Source organism: Triturus cristatus, chromosome 3_2 (genome assembly GCF_964204655.1).
Source record: "Triturus cristatus chromosome 3_2, aTriCri1.1, whole genome shotgun sequence".
Taxonomy (NCBI): Eukaryota; Metazoa; Chordata; class Amphibia; order Caudata; family Salamandridae; genus Triturus; species Triturus cristatus.
This window is the reverse complement of record NC_140584.1, coordinates 747,698,104-747,710,597: the sequence shown is the minus strand read 5'-3', so window position 1 is coordinate 747,710,597 and position 12,494 is coordinate 747,698,104. Positions and strand designations below refer to the sequence as shown.

General features: G+C 46.8%; 1 protein-coding gene across 1 annotated transcript in view; it reads left to right on the top strand.

The window, feature by feature from the left end:
* WDR75 (WD repeat domain 75) overlaps positions 1–12,494 on the top strand; it is a 226,571-nt gene that overhangs the window by 168,011 nt on the left and 46,066 nt on the right. The window contains exon 17 of the mRNA XM_085648822.1: positions 6,446–6,615. Coding sequence (XP_085504948.1) covers positions 6,446–6,615 — 170 coding nt within the window. The remainder of the gene's footprint in view (positions 1–6,445; positions 6,616–12,494) is intronic.

The following is a 12,494-nucleotide window of genomic DNA, read 5'->3' as shown; positions in this document are numbered from 1 at the left end:
TAGTTGATAAGATATTTCACAATTTTGCCCAATAAGACACTGAATCCGGTTTTATATTGAAACGTCATACAGGTTTATTATGCATCATTTCCCGATGTGCGATACGTACATTTTCCAAGTCAATGTCTCATCCTAAATAGAACATTAGGGCATCCTAGATATGAAGTCACTACATGATCTTTTATGCTTTTGCCTCTTCTGAATGCAAGCATTTGTGGTTCTGTGATGTCTGTCTCATTTGCTCAGTGTTTATTTGACATGTCTTATTTCATTGCTGCGGGTGCAGTATGTAGGGTACACAGATCATCCAGGCTGTGCATTCTCACTACGCTGTTTGGGTTAGAGTAAAACCTCCCTCGGGCAGAACCAAGCCCTTTTACGGGCCTTATTTAGTAGACGTGTTGGGTAGCCCCTTTCTGCCAACCTCATAAGTTCTCCGATTCCCTAAAGTAGTTTGTTTTATATGAGCAAGTTGTCCCTCAGGTTTCTGGGATGGTGACTTGAATATCGAAGAAGAGGGTTTCTTTCACTATTCTTTTGGAACAAAGTGGTGTATAGCTGTCCATTATCAACTTTAATTGTTATATCCTGGAAGTCGTAGGTAGTTGCATTGTACAGTAAATTTGCTGTCTTATGATCTCTCATCCAACCAATGGTGGAACTTGTGGAGATCTGTCTAATTGCCTGTCCAAATCAACAAGACGTAGTCAATATAACATCTCCATAGGGCGATATTCTCATGGTATGGATTCATATTACTGAAGATAAAACAAGTGTCTCATAGTGATCCATATAGAGAATCGCTAGGTTCCTTGCAAAGATGACCCCCATTGCAACTTCCTGTACCCGTAGGAAATAGTCCCCTTGAAACTAGAAAAAATTATTCATTGTAGTGATCTCCAACAGATCTATAATAAAATGATGCACTAATCTACTCTTCCACACTGTGCAACTCCATTAAGTCTTTCGCAATCAAATAAGACACAAACTCGTCAATGAGGAACACACAAACAATACTGCCAAAGCGGCACTCTACACACTAAAACATCTTAAGAAAATCAAAATATGTAAACGTGCACTGATACCCTTGTGTCCAGCCAGCAATATTTAAAACTGAAATAAATGATCCATGCACAGAAGCAGTAGAGCCACTGGTCCCTCAACCTTCAGGGCCCAAACCTGCATTACATACACATTCAGAGAATACATGCTGTGTACTTCCCTGAAATAAATTGTAATTTAGCACACGAGAAAGAGCTCACAGCACAGGTACGTACTGATGACTTGTAAGGAAGTTTTCAAAGAACTCCAGGGCCTGTATTACAGATTGCGTGTGCTGTCCCCGTTTGCGCCATGGTGCACCTTTAAACAGGTGTGCTGGACACAAACGGTGTACCCTATTACAATTAACGTGCTGCCCTCAGGGTAACCTGGAACCCGGGTCTACACTGGGGGCAGCTCATTCAATGAAATACGGAGTCTCTATTTAGAAGTATACACATCATGTTGACATGCTGACTGCACTTTAAAGAGGGGAGAGAGAGAGGCCCTTTTCATGCAGGTGCAGTGGGTTGCGGCACCTGCCATTGCCCTGGGACTCACTTTGCCCCGGGACTCCCTTTGCCCCTTCCAGTGGGCTGACTTAAGGAGGCACACTGACAGTGCGTCAACTTTTTGTGCCGTACTGTCAGTGTGCATCCTAAGGGCCTGTTTGCCTTCGCCCCTTCATCTGAAATACGGGGCAGGTGCAGAGGCACAGTGATTACTCGTTTGCATGGGCCCACGCACCAGTACTGGAGAGGGAACACCTTCTGAAGATGGCACTAGGGCACATGTAGAGCCAGAGCTATCAGTTATAGAAGGGGCTGCACAAGTGTCTACAGCCCCTTCTGTGATACCATAGTGCTCAAAGTACGTGCACAGCCGGGGCCTGGGCTGCAATTACCAGTTTTTACATTTGTCAGGCAATAAAATTGCACTCACTTGTCAAGACTACTGCTTTCTTTTTTTCAAATGTGTTGCTGTTTTTTTAAACCTTTTAGCAATGAAAGCACACTGAAAAAGAATGACAAAGTACCAAAGTGTTTGAGGCATATGAGCTGCAGATTACACACTGTGCATAGATCACCATCTGGGCCCAGATGTTGCAGTTGTTTTTCTCTCGGAAAGTCTTTGGAAGTCACGATGTATGCGACTCCTCCTTTGGATCATATTGTGCATGGGCTTCGGCTCCATCCTCTGATTGGTTTTTTCCACCATCGGGCTCGGATGTGTTCTTCGCGCTCCAGTTCGGAACCGTTCCAGTTTTCCTGTTCGGCGCGCATTCCTCCCCCCTTCGATAGTATTGCCTCGCAAAGGATCCAAAGACTGGGCATTTGTCGCTTAGCACCAAAAAAGATCACTGGACAAGCCTGCACCAGCTCCACCACCAAAAAGGAGAGACTTTGCAACCTCCCCTCTGCGGGTTCCTTCACCTCTTCCTCCTCCTTGCCCACTCGATCATTCTCCCACACCATCTCCAGATGAGGAGGATGATGATAATATTATCTACGACTCAGGGGACGGGGCAGACCACCAACCAACAGGCGACTACAACATCTCAGACATCCCTAACATCCTACAGGACGATCTTTACCCTTGTAGACCCCGCCCCCCCCCCCAAGAGGACACCATGGGCTTTTACCAGCTACTCCATAGGGCTGCCCACTACCACGGGGTCGATCTCCACACAGACCCCGTAGAGGAGGACTTCCTCTTAGATACATTTGACACTGCACAGAGGTCCACCTCAATTCTGCCACGCTCCAGAGGTCTTTAAAGACCCGGTTCGGGCCAGGGTCATTAACCCACCATTGAGAAAGCATATAATGCCGCCCCAACAGATCCACCCTACATTAAAGGCCCCGCACCACTAGACTCCCTGGTAGTCTCCAATGCGAGGAAACGTGCCAATTTCCAGGCATCAGGTGAGGCTCCACCACCAGATAGTCTAAACTCCTAGACGCCTCTGGCAAACGGACGGCGTCCCAAGCGGCCAACATCTGGCGCATCTCGAACACCCAAGTGCTCCTAGCCAGATATGACAGGGCACATTATGATGAGCTGGAGTCAATAATGCAACACCTCCTTGACAAATATAAACATGGGGCCAACAAATTGATTCAAGAGGGTAAAACCATCACAAACACTTCCATCCAGGGGCAATAAATACCAGCACCCTTCTGCGTAGGCATGCCTGGCTACGCATTTCAGGTTTCAAACCTGAGGTTCAAAGTTCCATCCTCAACCACCCCTTTGATGAGAAACATCTGTTTGGCCCTAATGTCGATATAGCCCTCGAAAAAATGAAAAAGGACACAGACACTGCAAAATCTATGGGAGCTAACATCTCACACCACTATCCAACTACTTCAAGACCTGGGCTTCACAGTAAACTACGCCAAGTCCCATCTGCATCCTTCCCACGTACAACAATACCTCGGTGCCACCATAAACACCTCGAAAGCGTTAGCCTACCCCTGCCCTGCCAGGATAGCAAGCATACAAGCTCTTCGCGCCAAATTTCAACCACAACGCTCTCTTCCAGCCAGAGTGTTTATGCAACTAATAGGGATGATGGCCTCTTGCATATTCATAGTACCTCATGCAAGACTCCAGATGCGTCCTCTCCAAGAGTGCCTAGCACGCCAATGGAACCAGGCTCAAGGTCAGCTAACGGATCTGGTGTTGGTAGACGGCCTGCCCATCGCTCTCTGCAGTGGTGGACCACCAAAAACCTTTCCAAAGGGCGACCGTTCCTAAAGCCGGTTCCTCAAATAGTTCTAACTGCGGACACCTCGCTCTCCGGCTGTGGAGCTCATCTACTACATCACACCATGCAGTTACTCCACATCAACCATCTGGAGTTACTTGCCATATTTCTAGCCCTAAAAGCCTTTCAAACGCACGTCTCAGGCAAGGCTGTCTTAGTCCGCACAGACATGACAGCAATGTACTACATCCAAAAACAGGGCGGCACACACTCTCTGCAGCTCTCTCATCTAGCACAGACCATATGGAGGTGGACCATACCTCAGAACATTTTTCTCAGAGCACAACATGTCCAGGAGTCCAAAACACCATTGCAGATCTGTTGAGCCGTCAAACTCAGCAAATCTACAAGTGGGAACTTCATCCACAAGTTCTTCAACCATTCTTTCAAATGTGAGGGCAACCACAGATAGACCTCTTTGCCACCCATGAAAACGCCACCCATGAAAACGCCAAATGCCCAAGCTTCGCCGCCAGATATCCACACCCATTGTCCAAAGGCAATGCGATATGGATGAACTGGTCAGGCAGATTTGCGTATGCTTTTCCGTCTCTCCCACTCATTCCATTAGTGGTGCGCAAACTACAACAACATTCCCTAACTCTCATCCTAGTTGCTCAAACTTGGGCCAGACAACCGTGGTACACCACATTGCTAGAACTCTCCGTAGTTCCGCACCAAAAATTACACCTCTCTCCACGCCTCTTAACCCAGAACCATGGAGAGATCAGACACCCGGACCCAGCTCAGCTCAACCTTGCGATCTGGCTCCTGAAATCCTTGAATTTGGTTACCTTAATCTTCCCCCTGACAGTATGAACGTCATTAAAGAAGCTAAACGACCTACCAATCCCTTAGATGTGTCTATCCAACACATCATAGGCTACTTACTACACCTACAAAGATGCAACCTAGCCTACACGTCTATTAGACTACACCTTGCTGCCATAGCAGCGTACCTGCAAAATAGACAGCATCTATCACGCTTCAGAGTACCTGCCATAAAAGCCTTCATGGAAGGCCTTAAGAGAATAATTCCCCCTAGAGTTCCACCCTCACCGGTGTGGAACCTAAACATCGTTCTCACAAGACTAATGGGGCCTCCATTTGAACCTCTACATAAATGTGAGCTTCAATTTTTAACCTGGAAAACAGCTTTCCTTGTAGCCATTACTTCCCTCAGAAGGGTCAGTGTGATACAAGCACTCCCCATTCAAGAACCTTTTCTGCAAATGCATCATAATAAGGTTGTTCTCCGCACTAATCCAAAATTCCTTTCTAAAGTCATTTCTCCCTTGCACCTCAATCAATCTGTGGAACTGTCCGTATTCTTCTCGCAGCCACAAACCATTGCAGAAAGAGCTCTACAAAACCTAGACATCAAAAGAGCTTTACTCTACTACATTGAGAGAACACAACCTTTTCGCAAGACCAAACCACTATTCGTGTCTTTCTCACCACCACACAAAGGCAACCCCATCTCCAAATCTAGGATAGCTAGGTGGATTGCTAAATGCATACAGATTTGCTACCACAAAGCAAAACTAACTCTATCTGTTCCCCCTAAAGACCACTCTACACGTAAGATAGGGGCTTCCATGGCATTTTTAGGGAACATCCCATTAGATGATATCTGCAAAGCAGCTACATGGTCTACACCGCACACTTTCACTGAACACTATTGTGTAGATGTGCAAACTAAGCAACAGGCTAGTGTGGGCCAGGCTGTCCTCAAAACACTGTTTCAAACAACTGCACCAGATACTGGTAGTCGCCGCTAGGAGGGGGTACTGCTACACAATCTACGCACAGTGTGTAATCTGCAGCTCATATGCCTCGAACGGAATATGCTACTTACCAGTATGCATCTGTTCTTCTGTTCTTGGCATGTAGAGCTGCAGATCTACACACGCCCACCCGCCTTTCCCGGCTACCTTTATCTGTTCTAGTTTATCTTATTTAGATACAGCACACATGGGCATCTTTCCCGTTTCTTACAAAGCTCCATAATTTTCCCGCTGGAGAGAAACATTCTGAGGATGGAGCCGAAGCCCATGCGCAATATGATACAAAGGAGGAGTCGCATACCTCGTGACTTCAAAAGACTTTCCAAGAGAAAAACAACTGCAACATCCGGGCCCAACACCAGATGGCGATTATGCACAGCGTGTAGATCTGCGGCTCTACATGCCAAGAACAGATACATTACTGGTAAGTAGCATATTCCTGGAAATAATAAGGGTTGGGGCTTACGAGAATAGATATCGGTTCTTACCCTCAAATACCTCATACCTGCTCTGTGTACCTGCTTGGAAGAAGATATGATCTAAATCTAGGGCTTGGGGCTATCTTCAGAATTGAAAAAAATTGGGCACACATTGGCCCACCTGAATACTCCATTGACCCACCCAGATGAAAATTCCTGGAACGGGGCCGGAGTCTAAAGTTGTGCGAGACAAAAAAGTAGTAGCTGGACCATTTTTTGGCTTCAAAGCTTTCATTACTGAAAAATGTGGGCTTATTATGGGTTTAGGAAGTTATGGAAATGTGGCTGATTTTAATGTACAGCATTTTGATTAATACCATGTTTGATGCAAGTTTTGCTCAAATGTATTATTCTTTTTTGTTTGACAGTGTTTGTTTTCAAACCTGATGAGCCTAGACCACTATATGTTCAGAAGGGTGTCTGTCGTGGTAAAATACAATGGGCTGTTTTTGTACCAAGGGATATTCCTGAATCGGTCAGCTCAGAAAAACACCAATGGTTAAATCGATCTCAGCTCTATTTCCTCACAGAGACACAGGTGAGAAAATGAACTACAATATGAAGTGGTTACAGATACTTGATGTTTTAGTGTCTTAATTTGAACATGTGGAGTATTTGTTTAATTCATGCTAGTACAGTAGGTTTCCGTTTTGACAGAGCCTTGTGGTTGGGGGTTCGTAGTAAGTCACTGCTGTTTATGAGGTTTAGGTGGTTTCAGGTTGTTTAAAGATTGACTTCATGATTGCACTTTAGTAATAAGTTGCTGCCAGAGTGTGATGGTTTGTTACTCTGATCTGCATATCAACAGCATGATTGAAACCGCTCATGCTGATGCGGTGGGTTAGGAAGATTGTGTGTATAATATAGGTATTAAATAGTGAAGGGAGAGACCAGGTCTAACCCAGGTACCTGAAGGACTACTGAACTGCTTTCTGTGTGACAGATGTAAGCAGTTTGTTTCACCCAAAAGAAAAAAAAAGCCTGCTGACTGCGGATCCCTGCTTACTGAATTAGTTCACTATAGTAAGAAGGGTGTGGGGGTTTCACTTTTTCTGAAATTCACTGGCAGCTACTGGTCTTCAGATTAGTTCGGTATTGGTTCCGGTCAGTGATTTTTAATCTCCTTTTGGTCATTTCTAATAGTTTGTGAGTTTAAAGTGGTGTGTTTGACAAGTCCTGCACGAATTTCATAGTGTATAAATTGTTCCAGAAGGACGTATAGACTGTGGTATCCTTATCAGAGAAACGTTTCTTTGGGATTTTGTTTACCTTTCTTTAACTTCATTTACTTGGACCCTCCTGGTAAGGATACTTTGGAGTGCAAGGGTGCAGGGAGATATCTCTGATATACTGGAATAGTTTGTGAAAGCTACTTGAGCTCAAGGTCCGATTCATTAAGCATGGAGCATCAGAGGGATACTACTTGCATTCAGCCAACGTTCATTTTTTGCCTCCTGACTTTACGGCGTTAGTCCTGTGACCTCTGGGATAGTTTGTTCCTTTGCCTCCCCCAGATGTTGCAAGTTGCTCTGTAATTACCTGCCATCATTTTTGTTTTTACTAACAAGTTCACCCAACTTCTTCAAAGAAGTTAGACCATCTAGGCCCAAAAAAATCTGCTTCCATTTAACTGCTTATTTCACCAGTGGCGATCAGTCAAACCCTGTACCATTTTAATCCGGACTCTGTTTTGTCACCATTTTGAAACTGTTTGGCTGTATGGTACAACACATCATTGCTGAATTTATCAGTGTCTGTTTCCAGGTTGTTTCCATCCAAAAAAGAAGGGAGGTATGTGGCAGGGATAATTTCTAATTCACATGCAATGCATTATTCCATTATCTAGTTATTCGTGAGCGCTGACCACGTTGACCCCTTTTGCTCCAGTACGTGGGCACCATTTTCAAAATAGAGTTGTGAGAAAGTGCCATCTTTCTTGCATGGTATGCCCCCACTTTTTGCTGAATTGCTGATGTACTTTGAGTGGGCCCTGGGCTCCTGCCAATCAGGTACCCAGGGCCTATGTTCCTTCCTTAAAACTGCATGAAGCCTAAACCAATTGTCATCTCTGGCCACATGTCAGCCCCAGGTAAATGATACCCTAGTTACCCAGGGCCTTGTGACCAGAGAGGCCCCTAAGGGCTGCAGCACTTATTGTGCCACCCTTAGAGGCCCTGTACCCTGACACACACACACACACACACACTGCCTTTGCAGGCTGAGTGTTTTGGTGCAGAACAAAACAGTCAACATGGCACACATCCCTGTGTGCCATGCCCACAACACACACTGCCCTGGCAGACCTCAGTCACCCCTCTAGCTGTTTGCCCTATGCCACTGGTATGGGTACAGGTGCATGAGCCCTGTACCCCTACAGTACCCAGGTCCATTCCTGGGCACTAAGTGCAGTGCTGCATTTAAGAGTATATGGTGATGGGAGGTAGTCAACAAGAACTCCACAGCACCATGATGGCTACACTGAAGACTAAAGTTTGGTATCAAACTTCTCAGCACATTAAACCCGCACTGATGCCATTGTGGGATTTTATGTAAGATGCACGACAGAGGGCATCTTAGAGATGCCCCCTGAACCTAACCTACAATCTACGTCCTGTCTGAGGGGCTGCCTAGGCTGCCACACAGCAGACATGTTGCTGGACCCCTGGGTAGAGAGCCATCCGCTCTCCTGGGCCTGCAACAATGTACATCCTGGGCGAGGTGCTAGGTCTCCTCCTCCAGGATGGGCATGGGAAGCTTCAAAGGCATGCCGCCTTTGTAAGCTTCTCCAGGCCACTTGCTGTACTTGGCAACTGGCCCCCACCAGTTCTGACCCCCACTCTGGCGGGAAACCCCAAGGAAGGATAGGGGGTGTGCCAGCCTCTGCCAACCCCACCCCTCAGGTGGGGGAGGCGAGGTGAAGCACATCTCCGGGCTCTCGTCATCTTGAAGATTGGGAGCCCTGCCCAATCAGGACTAGGCTACTGTCCCCCTCCACAGGAGAGTGGCAGGATAGGGGGTGTACCCACCCCAGGGAAGGAACCCATTGGTCCCTGCCATTTACCTACCTGTAACACCCCTAAATTTAGTATTTAGGGGCACCCTGAACCATCCTTCCTCAGATCCCGATTCCGAAACAAGCAAGAACAAGAAGAAAGAAGACCTGCTGTGCAGCTGCTAACAAGAGGAAGACACCAACTGATTTAGCCCCAGCCCTACAGGCCTGTCAATCCTCGAATCTGCTCCTGCTAAAACCCGGCGTCTCCAGTGGCCAGCAACCTTAGAAACCCCGGAGGACCTGGCTGCCTGGTGACTCTAAAGACTGGGACTCCCACGAGCAGTGGTTCTGCTCAAAGCAAGTAACAGACCCCTGGTGCCAGCCAGGAACCGCGACTCCTGCACACTGTACACCGCCAAGCCTGGCCTGTGCCGGAGTGGACAAAGACCACAAGGACGTCGCCCCGGCGACTGTGACCCCCGAATCCAGCACCCAATGACCCTCCTCGTCGCTCCTGACGACACCTGCATCCTCAACACCAGAGACCCATCCCCCCAACCGCGACCAGCTGAGGGTAAGATTTCACAACGTGAAAAGACACCCCGGGGCCCTGCGGCCCCCTGTGCCCAGCTCCTGGGTGCCTACCTAACCTACAGCTTCCCAACTTACCTCTCAAAGTGGTGGGCGCACCTGAAGAATCTTCGTCCCCGAGCTTGCAGACTTTGTTCGTCTTGTAGCTTCTCCCTAGAAAACCATTGAGGGCCCGACTGCTCAAAAGCACCCTGCACCCAGCTGCCCGAGTGCCCCCCTGGAAGTGCAACTTCTCCTATCTTACTAACCCACTTACCCTGAGTAAGTGACCAGGAGCCCAGCTCCCACAGCCGCGTGGCCTGCTTGACAGCAGCCACCAACCAAAGGCCCCCTGCCCGCCATAGGATAACATTGGGCCTAACTCTCTCTGCACCTGGCTGCCCCTGTGCCGCTGAGGGTGTAACAACTGTACTTACCTGATCCTGGGAGACCCCTGAGTCTATGCCCAGAACCTGAACTCTGCCAGTCGAGTACTTACCCAAAAGCAGATAACTCACTTTTCTTCCATAGGGTAACATTGACAGGCTTCACTTGGAAGTTCTTCTAAGTGCCGAGTTGTGAAACTTTTAAGTGTTCACCTAAAATCGTCCGAATAACAAACTAAATTACTCACCTGTTATCAGGAGAGATCCCAGTACTGGATCTTGGTGCCCCGCACTGACCCTGGAAAGTAATTACAACTGTACTTACCTATAACTTGATTTTCCTCCATAGGATAACATTGCCTGTTTTTTGCCAGTGTCGATTTTTCAAACTTGAAAATATTCCTTAAAAATCGCCAGTGTAACAAAAACGATTTCTTTCAACTGTTTACAGGAGATGCTCTAGTTCTGGATCCAGGATCCAACACAGAGTAAGAAAAAGTAACGATAACCCTACTTACCTACTAAGTGAATTTCCTCCCATAGGATAACATTGGTGATTCTATGTGAAAAAGTTTCTAAGTGTCAACTTTTAAAACACAATAATAATCCTTAAAAATTATACCATTGGCCTAGAGTTCAGTTATTGAGTGTGTGAGACCATATAAGAGCCACCAAAGTATACCCAGAAAGACCACCACAAGGTTTATAACCTTTGTCAAAGGACTGCAGCTCTGAGGGATGCAACACATGCATTGAATGTCAATCTAAGACCTTAAGACAAGGGAGAAGCTAAGGTGAGCACAATTCACCATGCTGCAGCCTCAGCACAAACCAGTCTCTCAATTTACTTGGGCTTTCGAGAAAACCCATAAACTGTGCTGGCCCAAAGAGAAGACTGATGTGTTTCAGGTTATCTAGGTCGAGCTTGAGAAAAGACTGAAGAGGGCATTGAAAAGAGACACACAACAAGAAAGCGCCAGCTAACATTGGGAGGATGGGGGGGGTGTCTGTGGTGTCATGCCAAAGCCCTTGGACTCTAAGGCTACTGCGGCGCCACAATTACCAGCGATGGAGAGTAAGCACATGCATGGAGTAATGTATTACCTACCGGAAACAAAGCTCATTTGAAACTAAAACCAATTTTTGCTTTTTATTTTCACCCCAGCAATCAAGGGCACTGTCTCAAGATGGACAGTCCAGTCAATTCAAACATGTAGTAGTGACCCTGGGGTAAACATCCAGGACAAAAAAAGGAGCGACTTTCACTGCTAATGTCTCCATAGATGACATCTACATGAAGGCCATATGGCCTGCCATGCACACCTTCATAAAACGTTCTTTGGCCATCCAAGCTAACAAGGAAGTGCAGCTGGGACTAAACATACAGAGACACTCATTTCAACCCAGCCTTTCAAGCTTAAAGAATACTAATACAAAATCAATCATCATGGCAATTAAAAACAAATCCATTATTGTACCTGTAAATCCAGAAAAGATGCATGCTACAAAATGAAATGGTTACCTGTAGGAGTAGTTTTGCAGCTTGAAGAATTTTCTTGATTCATGTGTTACACTCTTGCCAACATTGAATGAGATTAATTGCAACAGAAGGATGAAGGAGTATTCTAGGAGAATAGTCACCAAAGCAAAGAAAAAGAATTCAAGGACTGTGATCATACCTGAAAGCTCACCCACTAGATGGCGGAATAACGCACAGCATGTGAATCCAAATATTCTACAAGTTGCAAAATTACTCCTTCAAGTAGGAAACCAAGTTCTCAGTGAAAGCGATTTCAGGTAAGGGACCGAAGAGCCTGAAAACGCTTAGGTGGATCAGCTAAGCTCTGATGTTGAATAGTAAACATAGTTTGATCCAAACATCGAGGATATTACAGGCACACGTTCGAGAAGGACTCCCAGGTGCCGAAGACCGCCGAAAAACAAGGTTTGTCGAAACAGGCCCACGAGGTGGGGCGTTCGACTTCGAAAGTCAAGGCCGCATCGGCGCAAGCGCCGTCAAAAAGACCAGCGCTCGACGCCGAACATGCCTCCGAAATGGAGAACAAAAAGAGAAGGCTCGAGGCGGAGAGCATCCTTCAGAGGAAGAAGGAGTTTGATGAAAAGATGAAGAGATTCACAATCCCAGCGAAACCGGCGACGGTTCTCGTCTAAGTCGAGGAGCAGCAAGACTTCGACGCCGAAGAGCAGTCGAAAGCTCCCGAAGAAGGGAAAGAAGATCTCTATTATGAGGGAGAAGAAGTGGAGGAGGAGCAGTCGATCTACGGCTCGGCACCGTCGACGACGCAAGAGCTGGAATGGCAGGACCTCGACGCCGAAAACCCAGAAGAGCCCGTAGAGACATATCCTTCGAGGCCTTCGCCGCCAGATGATATTGGGGCATACAACATGGTCGTCAAAAGCGCGGCAGCAGCTTTTGGCGTGAAACTAGAGGAGGAGAAACCAAAA